General features: G+C 58.6%; 4 protein-coding genes across 4 annotated transcripts; all 4 read left to right on the forward strand.

Annotated features, from left to right (window-relative positions):
* Nucleotides 1-7335: 7335 nt before the first annotated feature.
* On the forward strand, nucleotides 7336-12978 carry LDBPK_340580 (hypothetical protein, conserved; the record flags this gene model as incomplete). Its single annotated transcript, XM_003864175.1, has 1 exon — nucleotides 7336-12978. One exon carries the CDS (start codon nucleotides 7336-7338, stop codon nucleotides 12976-12978), a length of 5643 nt encoding a protein of 1880 aa, XP_003864223.1.
* A 1629-nt stretch (nucleotides 12979-14607) lies between these two features.
* Nucleotides 14608-17112, forward strand: LDBPK_340590 (GTP-binding protein, putative; the record flags this gene model as incomplete). Its single annotated transcript, XM_003864176.1, has 1 exon — nucleotides 14608-17112. One exon carries the CDS (start codon nucleotides 14608-14610, stop codon nucleotides 17110-17112), a length of 2505 nt encoding a protein of 834 aa, XP_003864224.1.
* An 885-nt stretch (nucleotides 17113-17997) lies between these two features.
* On the forward strand, nucleotides 17998-18366 carry LDBPK_340600 (hypothetical protein, conserved; the record flags this gene model as incomplete). Its single annotated transcript, XM_003864177.1, has 1 exon — nucleotides 17998-18366. One exon carries the CDS (start codon nucleotides 17998-18000, stop codon nucleotides 18364-18366), a length of 369 nt encoding a protein of 122 aa, XP_003864225.1.
* A 1095-nt stretch (nucleotides 18367-19461) lies between these two features.
* On the forward strand, nucleotides 19462-23199 carry LDBPK_340610 (hypothetical protein, conserved; the record flags this gene model as incomplete). Its single annotated transcript, XM_003864178.1, has 1 exon — nucleotides 19462-23199. One exon carries the CDS (start codon nucleotides 19462-19464, stop codon nucleotides 23197-23199), a length of 3738 nt encoding a protein of 1245 aa, XP_003864226.1.
* Nucleotides 23200-24174: the final 975 nt, after the last annotated feature.

Here is a 24174-nt window from a genome sequence, read left to right on the forward strand (position 1 = left end):
GTTTATTGACTTTGTTTCCTTATTTCTTTCCGTCCCTTTCGTCCTTTCCCTACCACTGCACCGCGTGGAGTGCGTGTGTGTGTGTGTGTGTGTGTGTGTGTGTGTGTGGCTGCGTGGCTGTGCCCGCCGTTGTGCGCCAACGCTTGCTCTCACTTGCCCATGCGCTACGTGCCGCGACAACCCAATTCGGAGAGGAGGAAATGGCACAAATGATATGCACCGCGGGGGGCGCACCAGCACCCACACGAACGCCTTCAGTGGAGAGGGGAGTGTGGGAAGGTGCATGCGTGTGTGAACGTAGCGACACAAAACGACATAAGAAGGGACAGAATCTTCTCTCTCCCTCTCGTCCTCAACCCCCCCCATCCCTCTTTTTTCGTTTGTCGTCCTTTTTGGGCTTATTTGGCTATTCTGTCTGCGGCTCGGATATTGGACATGCCCCAGTGTGTGTGTGTGTGTGTGTGTGGTTTCTTTCTTGCGTTTCCTTCCTTTCTTACTTCGTCCCGTTCCAAGCAGTATGCCAAAACCACACACACACACACACAGAAGAACAAAATAAGGGTCTCACGCACAAAGACATTCGCAACACGTGGGTCTGCGCACCTGTCCCCTCCTCCCTCTTCCTTCCTCGACTGCTGGTCCTCTCGACCCCTTCACACTTTAGCTAAGAGTTGTTGTACATGGCCTGCCGCTATTTTGCCCTTCTCTCTCCGTTCGTTCATGTTTTACATCTTCTCGATTCTTTGTTGTTGTCTTCTTTCGCTTCTCCACTCTTCCCTGATAAGTCTGGTCTCACCATCTCCTATGTTTTTATCTTTCTGTCTGCTTGTCGGTGTCTTGCTTAATGGTTGATCTTTCCTCCTGTGCTCGTTTCGACGCCGTATTCCTCGGTGTTTTGTCTGTCTTTCCCGTGAGCATGCAAGTACGTCTGTATATATGTCTCTGCTCTGTGTCTCGTCTCCTCTTCCACTTCTTCTATCCCTTCCTATTTCGTCTGCACACCTCCCTTTACTGAAATTGCCCGCTTTCTCAGCGCCTTTCCGTTACCCGGAGAAATAAAAAAAAATTCTTTCGTTTGGTTTCACCCTCTCACCCATTCACTCTCCCGTTTTTGTTTTGTTTCCGTGTGCTGTTCAACTCTTGCTTCGTGCGTTCATGTTTCTCTTCTGTTTCCCTCTGGGGGATGGGCTTCCCTATGATGGATGCACTGTTCTGTCTACCGGCCTGATGGTATGACCCCCTCCCGCCCCCTTCTCCGGTGCTGTATGGCCATGTCCGTGTGTCTGTGCGAGTGTGCCCCTGCCACGGCACGTGCTTGTTTCTAAATGATAACTCGATCAGCGAAAACACAACGAAAAAAAGTGACGCACAAGCCCGAAGCGCAGCAGTGCCGACAGCAGCGCTTCGGTGGAGGGAGAGGGGAGGCGGCGGAGGGGGTGAGCACGACGACTCGCATGTTTCACAGCCCTGCTTAACATGTGTCTTTTTCTGTTCGAAATGCCCCGTCCGATTAACGCAAGTCGCTGGAGCGAACAAGCAGGGTGTGCATGCATGTGTGTGCGAAAGCGTAGCCAAGGGGGTGGGGGGGGGGGCTCCTGTGGATGTTGTGAGAGAGAGCGTCGCACAAATGGCAGGGACGCCTGGTAGAAAAGAAGGAGCGGTGCATCCGATGGAGAAGACGGATAGGGAGCACGCAGGCCGATGATAAGAGGCATGTGAGTAACTTTGGGATGTCTTTCTGCTCGTTACCCGGTCACCGCTGCCCCATTCCTTCTACCGAGGCCTTCTCACCTCACATCCCCCCTATCCCTAGGTCTGCGCCTCTGGTGCAGAGTGAGCAAGCTCTCCCTCCAGCACAACTCCGTCATTCCCTCACTGTCAGGCATAAACGCGTCCGTGTAATGCAGCTCTTTCCTCTGGCATGAAGTGTCTTCTGTTACCTGCTCGGTGGCCCTGCGCTTCTTTTTTTTTTCGAGAGGTGGGGCTTGCTTTTGGTGCGTGATGTAGTCCCTGATGACGGGGGACACACCTCCGCATGTGGTATCACAGGGTCCAGTACTCCCAATCGCTGTGTGTGGGGAACCGAGCAGCTTCTATCCCTCTCAATGCCGAGCCACCTCTGGTGGTCACGGGGTCAGGCACCTATGGCGTGGGGCATGTCAGAGTGATGTATCGCTGCTGATGTCGGCGGTCAGGTCCTGCATGACGTGGCGTGGAAGCGAGCTGTGACAGTGAGCAGGTCGGTGTCATCCATATGATAGGCGGAGAGTGTCCGCGTGACTCGAGCGTACCTCACCCGGCCCTAGCTGCCTACCGTCGGAGAGCCTAAGCCCCCGCCAGGGGTGCACCATGTGGCTGCTGGCACCATGGAAGCGGTTGTGAAGCGACCTGAGAGGCAGAGTTTGTGGCAGAGGCGGTTCTCAGATGGCTGAGGCGGCATCGCTATAAGACGTGCCTACGGCTGCTTCGCACTACGCAACGGAGTCTGTGTCGGGCCAGGTAGAGTGGAGGTTGAACCCTCTTCTACAGCAGAGAATGGACACGTCGAAAAGAAAACATCTGTGGTGAACCGGCTTAGTGTGCTTCGGTGCTTGCATGTGTGTGTGTGTGTGTGTGTGTGTCTGTGGTTGGTGCTCTCTTCCTTTCCGTGTGCCCAGCCCCAGGCCTTTGTGTATTGTCGTTGTCCCCTTGTCCCCTTGTCCCACACGCACACGCACCCCTCTTGGCGTACGAAGCGCATATGGGCAACAACCGACGAAGTACCAGTGGAGATTCTGACGAGGGAGCGAGGTAGACAATCGAATGAGGCTGAGCAGCTAACAAAGAATAAAAACGCTAACATATGATGCCCTCACACACACACACACGTGTATGCATACATGCGTACACACGCAGAACATGTCACGGGTAAAAACGCCGGTGCACGCATTCGGAAGGTAATCCAAAGAAAAAAAAAACGAAGAAAGAGGGAAACCTGTACAATGTTTTTTTGTTTTTTCGGGGTAGGAGGAGGGGGGCTTCTCTGTTGTAGCCGCGGCAGAGTGCCTGTATGTGTGTTAGAGAGCGCGTGTGGGTGTGTACCCTCGTGCGCCTCGTTGTTCTTCTTCATGGTTGTCTTCTACCTTTGCTTTTTTTTCGGCTTCGTATCAAATGCCTCATGGAAGCGCACAGAAAACTGTCGCGGAAGTGCGTGTGTCGGCGCAGTGTGAGCCACCGTGTGGCATACAATACGTTCGCTCCACGCCATCCCCCGTTCCTTTCTCTCTCTCCCGTTGGCGCCGTCCTCCTCCTGCTCTGTGCTCGCCAAAGTCAATCGCCTTCCTCTCTGTCTTCCAGTCTGTCCGCATTCTGATTGCTTTTTAACTTTTTCTGGGTGTGGGAAGAGCTCGTCGGCCATGGAAGCGTAGCGACTCAAAGGTGACAGAGAACAAGGAAGTGATAGCAAGTTTCCGACGCGAGCGCCGAGGCACCGACAGGCGCACGAGTGACAGCAAACGCCGACCAATCAGACGCACTCAGGCGCACGCGCACGGTACTACGGGGGCAATACAGCCATGTGGCGGTACGCCGCCGAATGCTCTCGAGGTAAGTCTTCACGTGGGCTCGGGGAGGGTGTGCGGATGAGAGCAGTGAGGGGGAGGGTGCAGATTCCGCGAGCTCTTGCCCCTCTCCTGCCTGCCTCGCTCTCCACTGGAATTGCACACCACCAAACGATAACAACTCCAGATGGCGAGGCAACCACACAGACAGACATAGACAGAGACGTTCACATGCTGAAAAGCAATACGCACAAATTCGATCTATTTTTTTTCCGTTCTCCGTATGCAAGTCAAGTTCCAAACAAAAAAAGAAACGGAGAAGTCAGTACGAACATATAGGAAAGACAGCACAGCACAGACACATGATACGTGCCAGCACTCTATCACACATCACCCCTCGCACACACACACACTCACTTGCGGGGGTTCTGGGCTTTGTTTTTTTTTCGTTGCTTTACGTTTTTTTTTTCTACTTCTTTTTGCATTTTCCAAAACAGGTGAAGAGAGAGAGAAAGCGAGATGGAATTTTGGCATACAGATTTGTGTTTGCGTATCAGATAGTGTTGTTGCGGCGCTTTTGCCTTTTCTCCTTTGCGGGCAAACTGCACTGCAGCGTCCCCATCCTTTCCTGAGCACCCCCGTGCCCCCCCCCTCCACTTACTCCGCGTGCGAGCCTTTTCTCTCCATTCAGTGTTTCATCTCTCTCTATCATACCCCCCTCCCTCCCTCCTCCTCTGAGAATAAAGAGAAAAGATGTGTGGTGCTTTCGTTTTTCTTCTTCGTCCTGCTCCTCTCTTTGTGGCGTGAGCCGTGACGCTCGCCTCTGCCGATGTACGGTGTCAAAAAGACAACTACGCAGGCGCAGAGGGAGAGAACGGGCGAACGCGTAGCGCGGGGGAGAAAGTGATGACGATATGACCTAGAGTCCAGTAAGTGTGCAGCTTCACCATAAAGCGTCTTGCTGTTACCTCGATGCTTGTTGACTGCCAAAGACAAAAAAACGTCGGTTACGCTTGCCGTAGGTTTGCGTGAGGCTTTCGTCGCCGTCGTCTCTCCTTCTCCTTCTATCGATTGACTTTTACTTTTTTCTCTCGTTTCGGAGATGGCGGGAGACGGCGGAGCGGCGGCGGCATCGGCGGATATGATGCTGCACGGCAGCCACCGGTGGTTGTCTCTCCCTTCTCTGTTTCTTTGTTTCCTTGGTGTGATTCACCACCATCACCATGAGCACAACACCCCTGTTCTCCAACGATCCCCACATAACGGGGCTCTGTGGGTGGGGGAGGGGGTTGTCTGTATGCCTCCCTTCTCTTCTTTGTTTTTCGGCTTAGGAACGTGTATACCTCTGAGTGGGTGCGTGCGTGTGATTTCATGGGCGCGCGTCCATCTCTTTCTCTCGGTGCCGCCGACTATTTCGTCTCTACTACCCCCTCCCTCCCTCCCCGCCCCGTACCTCTTTGTTTTTTGTGTTTTTTTTTTGGTTTCTTTGGATGTCTCCCCCTTCTCCCACCACCCTCCTTTTTTTGTATTCTGGCGTCTTTAATGTCGTTGTTTGCACAGTTGCTCGCTGCATCCGTCGGCCTGCCTGTCGTCTTCACTTGTTTCCCTTTTTTGTTGTCGTTGCTTTTTTTTGTTCCTTCGCTTCCGTTCTTCTCCTCCTTTCCCCACCCCTTTTTTTTGTCGTTAGCCCAGGACAGCGTCATGCGCGGTCGCGTCGGATGTGTCGTAGTTCGCCGTGGCTCGCACACACGTCGCGTAACAAAACGAAAAGGGAGACAAACAAAAAGCATACATGCATACATGCACACACACAAAACCACCAAAAGACATACGAGGAGAGAGAAAAGAAAAAGACGATGAAAAGGAAACGGAAAAACCTGTAAGAGGCGAAGGCCCCTGTGCTTGTACTGCATACTGCCATTCCCCTCTCTGTATCCTCTCTTAGCACGCGGGAGTGGGCATCGCCACGTTGTCGCCTCGCTTTCGTTTCTCTTTTATTTTTGACAGAAAAGTAGAGGAAGGAATGCGTGAGAATGATTTTGTGCATTCACGCACATCATCCATGCGTGCAACACTCGGACACGCACAAGACAAAAGCACATCGCTCACACGCGCGCACATCCCAGCATGTCGTTTTCTGTATTGGTCTCTCATGAGCAAACGCGAAAATGAGTAAAAAGGGAAAACAAAAGAGTCGGGGGGAGGGGGATCGGTTTGCTCACAGCAGCGGCGCTCCGCGGCCTACGAAGCCGCTACGTCGCATGGAATGGTCCACCGCTGTCACAGACGAGTTCGTGGGCGAGAGAACAAGCAAACGTGGCTTAGGACAGTCTCGGTGGCTTCGCGAGGGACCGGTGAGCATACAACTCACCTGCCCTTTCTCTTTCGCCAAGGTTTTTTGTTTGCTGTTTGTTTTTTTTCTTGTAGCTGGCTCGCTGTCTCTTCTCCAACATACACATGCGCCTTCCCTTCTTATACGTATATATTGCCTTTTTTGTCTTCTCTTCCGCACTCCCACCCCTAGACACTGACCGCCTGTTGCCGCGGCACTTTGGTGCGATGCCATCACATGCTGGCCAGCTGTATCACACCACATAATGACTATGAAAAGAGCCGGCGTGGGTATTTTGTGCATATGGTTTCGCATATTATGGTGAAGGTGTGTCTTGGACAGTATACGCCGACGGGCAACTCTCTCTCTCGCGCGCGCGCTCTCCTCCTTCTCCGCACCTCCTCCTCCTCTCTTCCTCTCTACGCCAGCAGGTCAGTGCACCAGTCCCTGCGGAGATTTTATTTTTCGTTTGCATGTTCATTTTATTGCTTTCTTTTATTGATCTTTGTACGCTTTTCTCGATGCATAACAGTGCGCCGATATGGAGGACATGATCGAGTTTGTTCCTCTTGCCCAGCGGAAAGATAGTGCTTGATTCTACCTGTCATCTTCGCTAAAGGGCTCCAGTCACCTTTTGGTTCCTTCTCTCTCTCGTTACTTTCACTGTGCGTGTCTTCCAGAGTGAATCTTCTCCACAAGACCCCCTTCCCCACACACACGCGCACACACCTTTTCTGTCGCCACCGGGCGAGACAGGAAGCTGGAAAGACAGCCGGATCCCCACTCTCGTGAGTGCTCACAAGCACAGGCATATATGCGCACGTCTGTGCTCTTGTATGAAAAAACACGCTCGACTCCTGCCGATGTGACCTCGGTGTGGGCGGCCCGGCGAGGGGCCCACCGCCCCCAGAAGTCGGATCTATGGTAGCGAATGTGCCGACTCACCCAATGGCCTCCGTTTAACTCCCTCTCGTCTTTCTCATCTCCTTCCCTTCTTCTATATCTCTCTCGCGCGCGCGCTGGCAAAGGAACAGATGTATTCATCAACGCTTAGAGGTTTTTCGTTGTTGTTGTCCTGCCTTCCTCACCTCCTCGACCTGCTGAGACGCTCATCAAGCCGCGGTGCGCTGCAGCTTACAGAGGGAAGTGGTGCTGCGCGCAAGGTCGGTGCTGCTCTCTCTGAATTCAATATCCTTGTCGGGCTCGTCTTGTAGGGAACGCATGTGAATACCCATCCTGCATCTGTAATGCTACTGTAATGGGGTGTGGTGCAGCTCAACTTCTCGCCTCCGCATCTCCCCCCCCCTCTAGCACTTAAGCATCATCATCACCCCCCCCCCCAATCGATATCCGCTCTCACTTGTCTCGCTGTCTCGTCGTACTGGGACCCCTAGAAGCGACTTGGTGGCGGTGCACCTCTATTATCTTTGCAAGTCCACGTGCGCGCCAGTGCACGTATCACACATGCGGACCTCAGCCGCAACCCGCACCGCTGGCAAAGGTGTCTGCTCTCAACATGGCTCAGTAGCGGCAAAGAAGAAAGTGCCGAAGGACGTGTTCGGTGGCGGCGTCGCGGGGCAGTCGACGCAGACGCGGAGCAGGCGAGCGGAGGCTGTCGTGCGACACGTTGCTCAACTACCGGCTTTTGTGGCCTGGGCGCCCGGCAACGCTGCAACGACACCCAGTCTCGTGGGGCAGTATTTGGAGTTTCAAGTGGCGGAGGTGGCCGCGCAACTCAACCCGATCCAGCAGGCGAGCAACTATGAGCGGCTTACGCTGTTGCTCACTGAGCTACTCCAGAGGGACCTGGTGGCTGGTATCACGCCGTGCGCTGTGCAGTGTGGCGTCCTTGATCTCATGCACGCCTGCGTCGCTGCGATCGCCAAGGGAGAAGTTGGCATTTACGATGATCAGCGGAGCAGTGGACGAGAAACCAGTTTGGCGGCGGCGGCGGCAGCAAGCGTACAGTACGCGCGTAGCCCCAGCGCGGCATTTGGCAGCGCTTCGAAGTCGGCCCGACAAGGCGGTGGTGGTGCGGTGCCGATCGAAAACCTTCTCCCTCCCCTCATAGAGCAGCCGGAAAAGTCGCTGAGAGATGCACGCGATGATACCGGGGCTGCCGCCACGGAGGACGAGCGCGCTGCCATCGCAATGGAGGCGTGGGAGCATTGCATGGCCACGGCCCGCGAAGCCACATCGGCGGAGGATGCGTCGATGATGCCGAGCGCCACAGCCGTCGCGACCATGATTTCGGGTGCCTCTTGCGCGAACGCCGCGCACTCTTGCACTTCAGCCGTCCCCGCTGAAGCGCCGCTAGTGTCGATTCGCTCATTTCCCGACGCGCTTTGTGCGCTGATCGAGCGCTGCACCGCTACGCCGCTTGTGTGTCTCACTCTGAGTGACCAGCAGTGTCAGACGACCGCCGTGAGGGACCTGCTGCGCGCGCTGCTGACGATCATGCAGCGTATCGATGGCAACGCGGTTGCTGCCGTCGACTGCGAGATCGCCCTCGCCTCCCACAGCTCCTCATCCGGTCACCACACACCAGTCGCCGCGACGGCGGCACTTGATCTTCAGGCGGTGCGTCTGGCCGCTTTGAAGGGCGTCTCACGGGTGCTGTCCACCTACCTGGACGGCGCTGACGGCAGCGCGCAAGCACCGACGAAAGCGTCGGAAACGTTCACGGCGGGACTTGACCGCCTGCATATCTTATCTGTCTTTGAGGATGTGGTGCACCAGTGGGCGCACGTGCTCACAGTGCTCCAAAAGGGGAAGGGGCTCATCGGTGCCTCGGCAGGGGTCGGAAAGGGTTTGGATGTCAAGCCAGAGGACGATCTCTTTGGTGCGGCAGGATCTCCCCAAGGACGTCGCGGCGGCAAAGATGGAAATGGCGCTGCTGCGCAGCTTCATTGGGTGCTACGCATCACCTACCAAATCATCGCCGCTGAGCAGCGTGAGGCAAGCCGTGGTAGCGCAAAGGCCGCGCCTCGCGTGCGACTGCTCCCCCCGCTGCTCGTCCCCGTGGCACTTCGCACGTTGTCGCTCATTTCCACAGCCATTCCTCTCGTCTGCCGCGCTGCGTCATATGCGCAGCTGTGTGTGGATGTGCTGTGGGGCGCATCGCTTCTGGCGCCAAGCGAATCTTCACGCCAGCTCATGTACGGCTCGATGGGCGTTGCTGGCCTCGCCGGCGCCTCTAACGGCAGCTGCGAAGGTGAGGCGGACGTCAGCAGGAGAGCAGAGGCGAGTCCCCCAGCCATGGACCTCTTCCTTGCCCTTCTCCACCAGTTCAACGAGGGCCACAGTGCTGCGCACTGCGAGCTGCGCGACGATCTCGTGTGTCTCTTCGCGTTCCTCCTCCGCTGCGACACACAATACGTGGAAGACGAGCTCGTCGCACATCGTGTCGCGCAGAGTGGGACCCCACTAACGTCTTCGGAGTCACTCAGCTGTCTATCCGCCTCCCTGCCTTCGGCCGAAGTTCACGCCACGCCGCTCAATCTCAGCGTCGCCACTGTGGAGGCAATCAACGCTGTAGCGGCGCTGCTGTTCGAGACAACGTGCGGAGCCGAACTCACAACGACCGCGCACTCGGCCACAGCCACAGCCCCAGCGGCCTTTCAGTCCACCGACGTCGATAGAGGCGAATCTGCTCCGGTGACGCTGCTCTCCCTCGACGCCGCGCGTCGGCACGCGCTGCGCTTCCAATCCATCGCCAGCTCTGTGGCACGTCGTCGTGAGTTGCTCGACTTCAAGATCTACGGCTGGCAGCTGCTCGATGCTCACTACTGCTGGCAGCTTGCACACCTCACCTATCGCGAGTACGTTCACTGCCACGCCACCACCGGCACCGTCAAGCAGGTCACAGGGACCGACGCCGGCGATGGAGCCGTCACGGCGGCCCTCTGGGGAATTCAACTCTCGCATCTGGGCTTCCTGGATGTTCTGCTTTTGTACGTCGACACGCGCACCGACGAGGCGGCGGTGGTGGCGTGGACACAAGGGGAGCTTCTTAAGCTGGAGGTGGAGGCCTGGCAGCTTCTCACATCCATGATCCTCTTCACGCAGCACCTAGGCGCGAAATCGGATGGGCTGCAGGTGCGCTGCCACAGCCCGTACAGCGAGAAGCCGTCCGCGGCACAGGATCAGCAGCAAGGAGAGGATAGTCCACTGCCGAGCGTGCCGGTGGAAGCTGTCGACAAGCACCACTTCGGCGAAGAAGCCGAGTACAGTGACAGTGACATGGACAGCACAGGCGACAAGCCCGGCATGCTGTGCGGGGCCGATGTGCACTTCATCGCTGCCGGTGGTGTCGAGGTGGCGCTCCACTACTTGCGCACAGCGCCACCCGAGGCGGAGGCTGTGAAGCGGTGTGCCCTCGTCACCGTTGCTGCCATCGCGAGGGCGAGCAGAAGCGGCGAGGCGCACGGGCGCTCAGGCAGCTACACGGATGAGGAGGTAGCTCTCGTGCAGACGGCCCTGACGCAGCACGCCCCGTCGCTCGTCCCGTTCCTAGTGCAGCTCATCCAGGAGGTTGACGTGTACGTCGACGCCTTCGGTGTCCCAGCAGCGGTGCCGCCCCTCATCTCCTCTTACACGGCGTCGGTGGCTGCGAAATCTCCGCAGTGCGTGGGGGGGCACCGTGCCGCGCGAGAGGACAGCGGCATTGAGTTGGCGGCGGCAATGCCGACCCACGGTGGGGTGCGCTGGAATTGGCTGCCACAATCAGCCGCCCACGCGGCTTTTGTCGCTTGGAGCCTGCTGCGTTGCATCGGGGATGTCCCGCTGGCAGAGGTGGGTACGGTGCGGGAGCTGGCTCTACCGATGATGAACGCGAATGGTATCGAAGAGGACGACCATGACGACGAGGCCAAAGACACAAAAACGCACAATTCGCACTTCAGCGTGAGCGTAGACACAGCCGCGATCACTGCCGGCGCGAGCAGGCGTAAAAGCGTCGCGCGCGACAGAGCCCCGCTTCGGAGTTTTGAGTCGGCGGACTGGCAGCCGCACGAGGAGGTGGATTTATCCATTTCGAACATGTCGTTCTCTGGATCCTCAATGGGTCCACTAGAGGTGGATGGTGAAGATGCCGTCGTGATCGCCCACCGTCGCCCGGCCGCATCGTCAAGGGCGGCAGGTGATGGTGAGTCGGCGGCGTGCTCGATTAGCTGCCTCTCAACCCCGTCGCATACGCGCGTGCTCCTGAGAAGCGTGCACTCGCAGGCTTTGTGCATTCCCGATCTTTTTGCGGAGCACGGCGGAGTGCATCTGCTCACGTCGTGGATGCGACATGTCATGCGCCTATGTTTGTCTGCGCGTCCGGAGCAGCAGCAGCAGCTGCTGCTGCGCCGCAGCAGCGGAGGAGCCGCGCCAAAACTCACAAAGGAGGAGGTGGCGAACCTGGAGCACTATGGCGACGTATTTCTGCTCTTACTTGACGTTCTTCGTGCCATTGTGATGGGCTGCAAAGCAAGCGAGATGCAGTTCGTCGAATCTGGCGGGGTGCGCGGAATGCTGGACCTCATGGAAGCCTACGCGCTGGCGCATGGCCTCATTGACCAAGCCTCCCGGCACGTGCGCCTGACGGCGAGGGAGAGCTGCGGCAGCGCTGCCGCCGGCACGGCAGATCATAAGGAGCAGGAGGGTGTGCTGATGTACGCTACAACGCTGCTGTCGGACCTTCTGGAAAGCTGCCCTCGTGCCATCGATGCTTTCGCCACGTGGCGCAGCTGCCGCATTGCCTTGTCTCCGCTCACGCCGGACGTGCTCGAGTGTCGGATGCCCAGCGACGACGGAATTGAGGCGGTGCAGCTGCTGCTGTGTCTCTGGGCATCAGAGATGCCAGCACGAAAGAGCGGCGGCGCGGCCCAAGCGACCCCTTCTGGTTTGAGGCTCCTCCGTCTGCACCTGCGGCCAGCTCTACGCACAGCATTGAGGGAGGAGTACGTGTGCCGCCTCTTGCACCGACGCGCCAAGCTGGGGGTACTGGAGGCGGAAGCCATTCGCAACTTTTACCGCTACCTGCACTCGGAAGCTGTGCCAGCCACAACGTCGCAAACGCCGGAGGAGGGAGTGCCTGACTCCGTCGTGCTCGCGTACATGGAAAAGCTCATGTCCCGCAGCAGCAGGTGCCCCGCCGTGGTGCCGGAGCAGCAAATCGCCCTTCTCATCGACGGCGCTCTGGGGCTGTGCATGAAGGTGTACGGGTGCCTGTCTACCGTCGGGTTCGACTTGCTTCGCACCGCAGAGGCAGAGGCACTTGCAGTGCCGTCGATTGGGGCGCGCCTATCCTCGCTGGAGCGATCGTTACTGGTTCAGATTGCCGCACTGCCGGCGTTGTGCGTAGACGAAATCAGCTTGGCCATGGCCGAGGTCGCTCTCGAGTACGACTCGCTTCAGGCCGGAGCGGACTCCGAGAGCAGTGAAGCCAGTCGCCACGCTAGCGAAAACGCGGCGGCGTGGCGGCCCACGTCGCCGGACCGGCGAGTGCTGTGCGCTGCGGCGCAAGAGGCCGCTGTTCGTGCCGGAGAGCTCGATCAGCTCATTGAGGTCGGGGAGCAGGTACAGGAGGCACGAGAGTCGCAGCTGTACAGCCGCTTCCTTGTTACACAGCTGCGGCAGCCGGTGGGGCGGCTGGCGGACGGTCGGCCAGGCGCCGTCAAAGGTTCGTGGAAAACGCAGCGGTGCCTCTCCACTACCCGCGGAAGCTTTGTGGCTCGCAACCGCAACGCGCTCGCGCTCTCTGCAGCAGAGCTGGGCGCGCGCCTCTCGACTCGCCTGGCAGCCGAACAGCTGCAGCGACGGCAGTTCAACGGCACACAAACCGGTGCTTCGGTCGGCGAGGAGCAAAGCTGGGCAAGTCCGCCCAGCACGGCCCCATCTGTGCTGGGCAGTAGCCGCACTCCGTACGCCACACTCATGGACTCTGTCAACGCCGCCGCCCACGAGCGGCTTTCCGCCACTTTGTTCAGCATTGTGGGGCCACCGCACCGTCCCTCTGTGCCCTTGACGCAGCGGCACCAACAGCGGCAGGCAATGATCGCGCGAAGCCTGCGTAAGCTGCCGCTGGATCAGTCCACCCCGAAGGGTCCTCACAAGCCGTAGTGCACGTGCCTCGCTTTACAGACAGAGATGTGGCGTGGCCGCAGCCCCGCTTGCGTCGGCTCACTGGTGTGACCCATGAAGGGACAGTGGGTATATGCCGAGTAGGTGAGAGGGCTCGCCGAGAGGTGTGTGTGATACCCGTGGAAAGGGTGCTGCGTTGCCGCCTCTGCTGTAGCCAAGAGAGCGGAAGAGCGCAGTGTGGCGGTGGTGGGTTCTTCTTGGCCTCGCGCGCCACCCTTGCCCCTTCCGCGTGCGTCTCTCGCATCGCGCCTTCACCCTGACGATGCTGCAGCCCGTACATGTTTTATTTTGTCGTTGTTGCCGTCCTTTTGTTTGCCTGAACTGCAACGCTCGTTTAGATGTAACTACCCTTCTCTGATTCTCTGCCTGTTGACGTCCTCGTACCACGGTTGTTCCCCTTCCATCCATGTATATACAAGTGAGGGGCCGGGAGGGCTTCGCCTGGCCGTCTTTTCGTCTCCTGGAACACACACATGCACGCCTCTTTCCCTCCCGCCTACCCCACCCCGCACACACACACACACACACGCACACACTGGTTTCGGTTCTCGTAAGCGTCATTATGTGGCGATGGTGCCGATGCTGCGAAATGCCGTTGTTGTTGTATGTAATGGGCGCAAGTGTATGCAAGCGTGGTGCCTGTGCCCGGCAAGCATGCGTTCGTGTGTGTATGTGTGGGTGGGAGTTGCGGGGGAGGAGGAGGGAGGGGACCGTCGCTCGACAGATGAGCAAGATGTTGAAAGCACAGCCGCGCACACAAGCAAAAATAAATAAACAACGATGAAGGCAAGAACAAGAAAGGCAGGCCTTCGACATCCTACATCGCCCATGTGCGTTCACCTGCTGCGCATCTGATGTATGATTTTCGGGGACGCACAAAAGGGACGAGGGCAGCTTCTTCCCCTCTCCCTCCCCACACACATAGACACACACACACACCTCATCTACCTTCGGCAGCATACAGAAAAGCATACGGCGGCCACACTGACGCGAGAGGGCCGCACTTCAATGTACTGCTCCGCCATCGCATAGTCCAGGCGGCGCATGACGCGCTCATGCGCGCTTCCTTGCGATCCTCATCTCCCATTCCCGTCTCTCTCTCTTTTTTTTTTGTGAGGTTCGTGCCCTCTTCGGTAAACGTATCCCGTGCGCACCGGCATGTGTGCGTGTCTCTGGAAAGACCTCACAGCGCGCTTCTGTGAGTCACCATTGAGGACACTCCGCAAAGGACAAGCGATAACAAAGGAAGGGAGCGAAGGAAAGGGACGCGCTCGCGTCCCTCTGGGTGTCCTTAAATATCCTCGTTTCTGTTTTTCACTCCAGGGCATCGTTGTCGCCGAGCGGAGAACGGCTGCTGCCTCACCGACGTCTAGCACCATCGAGGGACAAGAAAATACTGTACACACACAAGCCTCACCGCACTCAGACCTCTACTTCAACTGGGGCCACACAGTGGAAGAACGACGAGCTCACGCGCTGCGCCCTTGTGCATGTGTTGGCGCGTGTAGCTCTTCTTCGCCTGCTATTCACGGCTGCCTATCCTCCACTGGAGCGCCTGCAGAAGGGCAGTACGTCGTGCACCAGCAAAGGCGCGGTTTGAAGAACGTCATGAAGTTGTGCGGCGTGCGCAGCAGCGGTGTCTCTCTCACGCGGTCTTCTGATTTTCCACGTTTTCGGGCTGCCCACCATGGTGGCGCACACACGGCAACGCGACATCAAAGTCTCTGTGGACGGCGCCTCGACTCCTACATGGGCGCTGGCAAAAGATGGTGCTTTAGGCCCCTGCTTGCGGAGCCCCGAAGGTACAGCAACGCTTCTTCCGCTTTCACAACTGACGCTGCCACCGCGCCGGCGCATGGAGAGGGCCTATACGTGTCCCACTACGCCATGCCAGAAGACGCACGTCGCCTTGTCGGGACACCGCAGTTGCTGCCACGGAACCCCGCAGAGGAGGTTGCCTTCAAGAAAAACCTAATCAGGAGCTTCCCGCAGGCATGCATCCGCAACGTGAGTGTAGTGGCGCACGTGGACCACGGCAAGACGACGCTCTCCGACGCCATGCTTCGTTTCTCGAATCTTCTGCCGGCGGACGGGGCCACCGGCACCTTTACAGATCGCCTCAAGGTGGAGAAAGAGCGTGGCATCACCATCAAAGCACAGACATGCAGCGTGCTTCTCACGGTGCGTGAGACGGGCACACAGTATCTCGTGAACCTGATCGACACTCCAGGGCACGTAGACTTTCAGTACGAGGTATCGCGTAGCCTCTGCGCCTCCGAGGGTGCAGCGCTGCTGGTGGACGTTCGGCAAGGCGTGGAGGCACAGACCATGGCACAGTTTTATGCGGCACTTGAACAAAATCTCACCATCTTGCCGGTGCTGACGAAGATGGACAGTGTAATGAGCGACGCTGAGGTGGAGAAGACGCTGCTGCAGCTGGAGGACAGCACCGGGCTGCTCAGCCGCGAAGTTATTCTGACGAGCGCGAAGAGTAAGCGGGGTATCGAGCAGCTCTTCCAGCACATCATTGACAAAGTGCCGCCCCCATGTGGTCGTGAAGGCTTCTCTGACATGAAGCAGCTTCCAGCCATGCACCCTGGCAGTGCTGATCGAAAGAAGGTGGAGAAAGAGCTCGTGCCGCTGCGCGCTCTGCTCTTCGACTGCTGGACTTCCGAGAGCAGTGGCATGGCAGATGGTGCTGCATCAGCGCCGGTGAGCACGGCTTCCTCGGTCTCCTCGGGAACGGCCCCTGCCTCCGGCGGCCAATCTGTGGCGAAGGACGGCATCTACGGCCTCATTCGTGTCATGGATGGCACCGTCACCCCAGGCACTACCGTCACCTTCTTCCACTCCGGAAAGAAGCACGAGGTGCGCGAGGTGGGCATCATCCATCCCACTCTGCACCCAACCGCGGCCCTCACGGCTGGTATGGTCGGCTTCGTGTTCTTCCCTGGCCTGCTCAAGAAAGACGTTTTCATCGGCGACACCCTCTGCACACTGCCGACGCGAAAGCACACGATGAGAGTGGTGGCGACAGGGCCCCCTGCGACCGCGTCACGCACGAAACCCGCCACGGCAGCAGAGACAGCGAGCAGCGACGACGCGAGCGGCAGTGGCAGCTCATCTGTAGTAGAGCCGATCCCTGGCTTCAAGACGGTGCAGCCCGTCGTCTTCGCTGGCTTCTACCCCGACGAAGGCGTCTACATCACGCAACTGCGCGAGGCAGTGGATCTCCTGTGCGTGAATGACCCCTCCGTCACGGTGGAGCAGCTGCAGTGCCCAGCGCTCGGCCCCGGGCTGCAGCTGGGCTTTCTCGGCTTCCTTCACATGCAGGTCTTCAAGGAGCGGCTGCTCATGGAGTTTGGGCAGGCGGTGCTCGTCACGCCGCCGCAGGTGCAGTACATGTACGTGGAGCAGCACGGCGACCCTGACGACCCGGCGCAGCGGAAGCCTGTCTCCGTCAGCAACTGGCGGTGGCCGCACGAAGGCGTCGGGGCGTACCTCGAGCCATTCGTCACAGCAACGGTCCTGACGCCAAGCGAGTATCTCAACGAGATCAACAGCGCTGCGCTCAGCGCCTTTCGAGGCGAGATGCAGGAGATGCGCGTGATCGACGGCGCCCGCACTTTGGTGCGGTATCGTATGCCATTGGCAGACCTCGCCCGCGGCTTCTTCTCGACGGTAAAGAGCAGCTCGCACGGGTACGCGACGCTGGAGTACGACGATCTTACCTACATGACTGCCGACCTGGTGAAGATGGACATCGTCATCAACAAGGCACACATCTCCGCGCTGTCGACGATTTGCCTGCGCCACGAAGCCAACACGCACGCCCGGCGCATCATCGGCTCCCTCAAGGAGAAACTGCTCCGCTCCTCCGTTGACCTGCCACTGCAGGCACTGGTGGGGAGCAAGATCATTGCCCGAGAGACCGTCAAGGCGTACCGCAAGGACGTCACCGCAAAGATTCACGCCGGTGACATTTCACGCAAGCAGAAGAAGTGGAATGACCAGAAAAAGGGCAAGGAACGCATGGCTCGCCGGAGTGTCGGCACCGTAACGCTGGACCAAAGCGTGCTCGCGGCTGCCTTGGGGGCAACCACTGCACGGTAGGAGGTGGATAAGGTCATGAAAGAGGAAACTGCGTGGCGCCTTTGTGTATGTCTGCGATGCGCCATGCAGCAGAATGAGGCGAGCACCTCTCGGTATGCTTGCTCCCTCCTTTCTCTTCGCTTCTTCACACGCGTGCCGCATCTCCCTTCCTTCTGTTTTTTTTTTCTTGTCCGTTCTCACGAAAACACCAACAAAGGAATGCGACGAAAGAGTGGCTGGTGCCGCGCTGTGCTCGGAGCTGAAAAGGGCGGCCACGCACCAGGTAGATGTGCAGCGAAGGCTGGTCATTCAAGGTGGACCGCACAGAAAAGGAAACGCAGACGAACGTACTCTGCATGGCTGCACTTGTCTTTCTCCCTTTCTCTTTACCCATTCTCTACGCACGCTACAACGACGTCCAACTGGCTATGTACGGCATACGGCAAACACGCACACGCATGCATACACAAATGCATATGCAGATATCGTTCCTGTCCTTTCCACCGCACTCCGAAGCATTTCTTCCGTTTCACGAGGAACAGCAGCCAGCTCTCACGGCACCCGTCTCTCAGTGAGCCAACAGCAACAAAAAAACGAGAACCTTCTCATCGCCACCTGTCCTTCGCCACTTCTCTCCCACACACAGACACACACACACACACCTCCCCACACCTTTGCGTGCGTGCGTGCGTGTGTGTGTGCAGTTTTCTTTTTTTTTGTTTTGTTTTCCTATTGTCGTTTACGTTTCCTCGCTCTTCTTTCTTTTTTTGGGGGTGTCCCTCTCTTGCATCACTGCCACCATCACTGCATTGCCTCTCCGGCTCCCCATTTCTCGCTATATATATATATATATATATACATACACTCACCCGTTGTCCCACTCACTTCCCTGACTTACCCTCGGCAATGCAGCGCCCCGCCTGCGTCAGCTTTGTGCGCCGCATGGCCACCGCCTCCCTCGTCTCCGCCGCGGCGTGCCAGGCACCCGCCCGGTTCAGCTCCGACTACGTGAATAAAGCCGCCAAGAAGAAGCTGGAGGAGGGCGAAGACGAGCGGTGGCTCGAGGCCGAGATGGATAAGAACATCAGCACACCAGAAGAGCGCTACGCCCATGCTCGCGAGATCGAGGCGCTCAAGCGTATGGTCTCTCAGCTCAAGGAAGAGCACAAGGACAACCTCGAGGAGGTGAAGCGTGATCGAAACAGTGAGCTTGAAAGCCTCAAGAAGGAGATGACCGAGCTACAGAAGAAGATCTCAAAGCTGACCGAGAAGTAAGGTGAGGAAGGGAAAAGGAAACAGCAGCGCAACCTCGCAGCACGTTCGTGTTATGTGACACCGCACCAGGGTGTGTCAGCGCGGAAGTCAAGGGATTTATATTCACAGGGATGAATGTGAGAGTGCGTGCGTGTGCACGTGTGACGTCAGGTTAGCGTCTTTCACTTGTGCCAATCACCACCTGGCACGAACACATAAGCACGCACACGGAGGGAGACACTCTCATGCGTGTGTCCACAGGCATGAGAGTGTCTCCCTCCCTCCCTCTCTTCTGCCTCGACTCTGTAACCCTTGCTTGGCTCTCTTTTCTTTCGTTTCTTTCTATACAAGTCTCTCCCTCCCTCACTCGTCATGGTGTTGGTGGCACATCCTTCCCGTGCACCCCTTCGTTCCCGCTCACGCGCATGATGAATGAGCAACAAAAACAAACGCAAAGATTTTGAAAGGCCGTCCTTGTGGGCATTTCTCGCAAGTGGGGGAGGGGGCATCACCCGCGCGAACCGGCAGAAGATGGCGAGAGCGGAGAAGAGACGCTGGCTGAGGGTCAGTCGCTGCCTTGGTGTTTCACCGCTCACCAAGTGGACAAGAACTTCACACCATCGCTGCGTGGCTCTCACACGTATGTGCGCTCTCCCCCTCTTCTCGTACCTCGGTGGTAAAGCGCACCACACCCGACAATGAGCTGTCGAGTCGTACACCCGGCTCTTTGTCTTCCTGACGCTTCCTTGCGCCCTGCGGCGCGGAGTGGAACCTCGGCGCGTTCTCATTCTTCTCTCCTCGTCTCCGCCTTCCCCCTTCCCTTGCGCGGATTCCCACTTCTCCGAGTGGCCCCCTCAGGCAAATCCCGTGCTGGCAGCGCCGTGTTTTCTCAAACCCCATCTCCTCTCTTTCTGTTCGGTCTGGTAAATGCGCAGCGCCTCTCGCGAAGCGCCCATCCCTCAACTAAGCGCGGCACTCTTAGGGTTTTTGTTGCTTGTGTGCGCATTTTCTTCTCCAGCCTGTCGCATCCCCCCATAGACCACCGCACGCATTGGCTCGCACGCCGGCACAGATCTCAAGAGCTCGATCCAGCTGCGAAATCGGCGTGTTGCGGCAATGTCATCACATAATAGTTTCCATGACGCCGGCGGTGGGCATGAGCACTCGCTCCTGCTAGTATTGCAAGCCACAGTGAAGAATTCACTATGGCACTTGGCCTTCTTCCCTGCGCTGCGGCCCAGCTCGCACATCGTGTCAGCTGTCAAGGCGCATTCCTCGACGTCGTCAAAAGCGGCGGATAACAGCGTGGTTGTGAGTGCCCTTCACAGCCTGGCGCTGTTGGAGGCGGTGGGTTACACAGAGGCTGGCCACACGGCTCGGCGGCTGTGGCGAGCGCACGCTTTTGGCTCAACGTTTTCTCTATCTCAACACCTCGTGTCCGCGGAGCAGTGCAGCTGGGTCGACAAGCTGCGCGTCACGGCGCTTCGTCATGCAGAGGATCTCTCCTCCACACTCGGCAGCGGAGAAGGTGTGTTGGCCACTCTGCTAGCAGAGGCGCAGAAGTTGAATAAGCAAGATAAACAGACGACGGCGTGCGACGCACTTTTTTCGGAACTGGCTCACGACTACCTCGAGCACATTGCAACCGCGACCTCGGCCACGAGCACGGTACACGCGTCTAAGCCAGTTTCTTCAGCAGAGTCGAACCTTGGAGTCCCGCGGCGCCGCACAGCTTCGATCTTCCAGTACGAAGTTCTGCCCGCACAGGCAGCTGCGGCGCGGCAGCGACGGCAGTGGTACGAAGCACGCCTGTACGCTGCTGTTGCGTGTAGCACAAGCATCTCGACCCCTGGACCGCTAGCACGACTCCTTGTTGCCTACGCCCATCAAGGCGATCGTCGACTGCAAGTTGCAGCAGGCACAAACCTTGAATGCTATATCGGCGGAGATCATAATGGCGAAAAGACGAAGGAGGGGGGCAACGCAGCCCCAGTCACGAGCGTGGCCACCGATACTGCAGCTGCAGCCCTTGCTCGGGTGCGTCTCAGCGGTGTGGTGGCTGGTGTCGTGGAGTATGCACTGTGCGTGGCTCGGGTGCGCACCGCCGTCGCGGTGGCCGAGCTTCGTGCCTCCGCCTCGGCTGTGAACGCGTCACCGGGGCAGCCTCCGCCGTGCACGGCGCCGACGTCGTGTGCCGTCGCCCACGTGCCTCACAGCGCTGCCCTGCTACTCAGCCTTATAACAGAAGAGTGCAGTTACTATCAGCAAACAGCGCCGGCCGGCACCGGTGGCGGGGAGGTGGGAGTCACCGCAGCGGTGCTGCACGCCGTGCAAGAGCTGCTCTTCACAGTTGTTCTTGGGGGTGGCACGCAGCACATGCGCAACAGGCCTGAGCCGCCAGCCCCGCCGAAGAGGCCAGGCGCAGATGGAGGCGGTGGCGCCAGCGTGACGCCAGTGGTGATGGCCATGTCGACCACCCGCGGCGTGACACTGCCGGAGGCGGATGCCATCGCGCAGGAGTTTTTCCCTGCCCTCGTGCAGCAGCTCGGCATGGAGTGGGTGTGGTCGCCGCTGCTGCGGCACTTGGCGAGCCTAGACAAGTCCCAGGTGTCCGCAGAGGCAATCGACGCGCGAGCAGGCTCGACGCCCGTGTCGTCTTTGAGCGTGCGGTGGAGCAGCCACGTGCTCATGGACACAATTCTTCTGTCCCTCTCCCGAAAGACGTATCCGCAGCGTCTCCTAAACGTTCTTCCCGGCAGCTACGAGCGTCTCCTCAGCAACTTGGATCTACTGCCCCAAATACGTCCGCGGGGCGACGACGGTGACGATGCCGGTAAGGGCGACGCGGCGCGCCGTGCGAGTGGTCCGTTGCTGTTCGACATGCCCGCCTACTACGCTGAGCCGGCATCTGCCCTGGTTGCGTACTTTCAGCGCGCCGGCGTGTCTGGGTTGCGAATAGAAGAAACGGAGCGCATCCTAACGACTGCCACGAGTATACATGCAATGGTCGTGCGACTTCGAGCACAGGCGCCTTCGAGGCATGACGCGGACGGGCGCGAGGACGGCGCCGATGATCGAAGTGGCGAAGAGCTGGACGGCAACGGTAAAAGCTGCGTTGCCTCTCTTTACTACCATAATAAAACGAGGGCCACGCCGCACGCCTACGCACTGACACACGAACGTGTCGAGCATCTTATCACGCGCTATCAAGGTGAGGTGCTCCTTGCTGCTGTCGTTGTGCACACCCAGTTGCGTGTGCCGAGCCAGGTACAGCAGCTCATGCGCGTGCTTGCGCCGCTATTCTTGAAGATACACCTGGCATGGCGCACCCATCACGACGGAAGCAGTGCCTCCTGGCTACTTCAGCCTCGCACGGACCCCAGCGTGACGGGTACGACACCCAGCGCCGCGCGCTTCAGCGCAGAAGCGGCGGTGCTGCTGGATGAAGTGGGGTACGAGTTTTATCCCCTCGAGTGGTTGCCCGCTGCGTTGGCCGCAAGCACCGCGACAAGCGACTCATCTGTCGAACGCCTCGCCTTCCCCTACTCTCTGTTGGCCGCTGTAGGTCACCAGTTTCAGCTGCAGCTGCGCGGCATCCCCCTAGGGAGCAGCGGAGACGTCACCCTTCGCCACCCTGCTGGTCCTCGGACGTCCGCCGTGATGCCGTCGGTGGGCGGAGCGGCTCTCATTGCCAGCTGCAGGGGTGGGGACGAGGAGGAGACCAAGTCCACTGCCGCGGCGTGGCGCAGGACCGAGCGCTTTGTGACGGGGCTCATGCAACTCTGCTACCTCGACCCCAAAACATCCTCGACAGAGCTGGAGGGGACGCTGGCGGTGTCGTCTACCAGGCGCGTCTTGACAACGAGCGGCGGAAGTGCCACGCTGGGCTCTAGTGGCGGTGGTAGCTCAGCCCTTGGCGTTCGCGGCAGTCGGGCGAACGTGATTGCAGCGGCCGATGTTGCATCGCACCGCCTACGCTCCCTGGTGCTGCAGCCGGCGGTGATGGACGCCATGTGGGGCTCAATGGAGAACACTGCTATCACCAGGGGCAACGGGGCGTCGCAGCGGTACGGCGAGCGGCGTGAGAAGCGGTCACGGTCGGTGTCCGCCTCAGCAGAGGCACAAGAGCACCTTCGATCGATGCAGCAGCTGCTGCAGGAGTATGGTGCCGCCTCCTTCGACACAACGGTGGAAGCCGCAGACTTTGCCCTCATGATTGCACAGGCCTTCCTGCCTCTCTCTGTCGGCACAAGTGCCTCACTTTCCTCCGCATCAGGCAAAGCAGGCCCGGCCGCCTCGGCAGGGAAGAAGAGCGAGGCGCTTCTGCGTGCTGGACTGGGATGGGGTAGTGCGGTGGTGGGACACGCTGCCACCAAGGCGAGGGTGCACATGCAGCTTCAGCAGCAGCAGAAGGGAGGTGTCTCGTCATTTTCGGCGGCGCTTGCGCATGTCTACAACAGTGCCACGGTAGACACGGCGTGGCTCGCGCGGAGCGCACTGCGGTACGTCCCACAGCGCATCTGGGAAAAAATGTGTGCCCATCGAGCCGAGAGGCTTGCCCTGGTTCATCGGCACAGCAAGTGGGTCTCACGCCTCCTCGGAGATTTGCCCACCGCTTCGGAAGCGAAGCAATGCGACGTTGGCGATGCGCACCGCGTCGACCCGCTGCTGGTGGCGCAGTGGACGCAGTGGGAACGTGTGTTGGAGCAGCTAGGGCTCTCTGAGCACCTTGAAGGCAGTTCAGCCGCGGCGGCAAGCGCGATGCCTCGCCTATCACCTTTCTCAGCAGAGGATATCACATGTGCGCAGTGGTTGTGGTACTCGCCGTACTTCGCGGCAGAGATAGCGCCCTAAGAGCTGCGGGTGTCGAGGAAGCCCTGGCTGGCCTACTCGGGTTGCTTCTGCCGTGGCATTGTGTGGTGATTTTCTTCTTGCTCCTATGGGAGGGCGGCTCATAACGTTCCAGGCTGCCGTCCCCCGCCCGCCTGCACCGCTTATCAGCAAAGAGCCGCTCCCTATCGTGACCGTGCGCTTCTTACCTGAGAACACTGTGAAGGAGCTTAGGAAGGAGATGAAATCTGGAATGAGGCGCTGGTGTGCCTCTCCACTGCCTCCTGCTCCGCCTCACTCACCGTGCATGAGATGAACGCAAGCCTAGCACCGCACAAAAAGGCAAAAAGAAGGGAGAAAAACATGCTCCGTCCGTGTCGGTGAATGTGCCCGTCTTCAAGCGCGTGTGCTCGGCGCCGCGTCGCGATGCTCCCTTCACCCAATCGATCTCTTCGACTAATCCGTCACTTGCACTTCTGCCTCGCCGCTCGCCCACCTCTCCCCTGCTTCCTGCTCGCTCTCGCTCTCTCTCTGGAGGCATGGACCATCTTGTGGCCATCTCTCGTCTCCGTCTCCTCTTCGATGTAGGTGCCGCACTTGCTTGCGGTGCCCCGTTGCGCTCTGCACTCACTCAAGGAAAAGCAAACACGCGGCGGCGTTGTTCAGCCCAAGTAACACTTTACGGGGGCATCGTCGTGCATATATATATATTGTGATTTGGGCTACACATAGAAGCGTGTGAGGGAACGGTGGTGTTGCTCCGTTTCGCATTCGTTCTCCTCTACTCCGCCATCATAGAAAAACAAGCACGTGCGTTCTCACCGTTCGCGAACACACGGAAGGGGGTGGTGAGGGAGGGGTGCCATCGACGCAGCAGCGCGATATCCTCGGTGCCTTCCTCCAAACACGCACACACACACGCAGAAGCCTCTGCTGCCTCATCCACTCCACCAATCATTTCTTTTCGTGCCTTGTTCGCTTTCTGATAGAAGGGTGTAC

Source organism: Leishmania donovani, chromosome 34 (assembly GCF_000227135.1).
Source record: "Leishmania donovani BPK282A1 complete genome, chromosome 34".
In the NCBI taxonomy this organism is placed as follows: domain Eukaryota; phylum Euglenozoa; class Kinetoplastea; order Trypanosomatida; family Trypanosomatidae; genus Leishmania; species Leishmania donovani.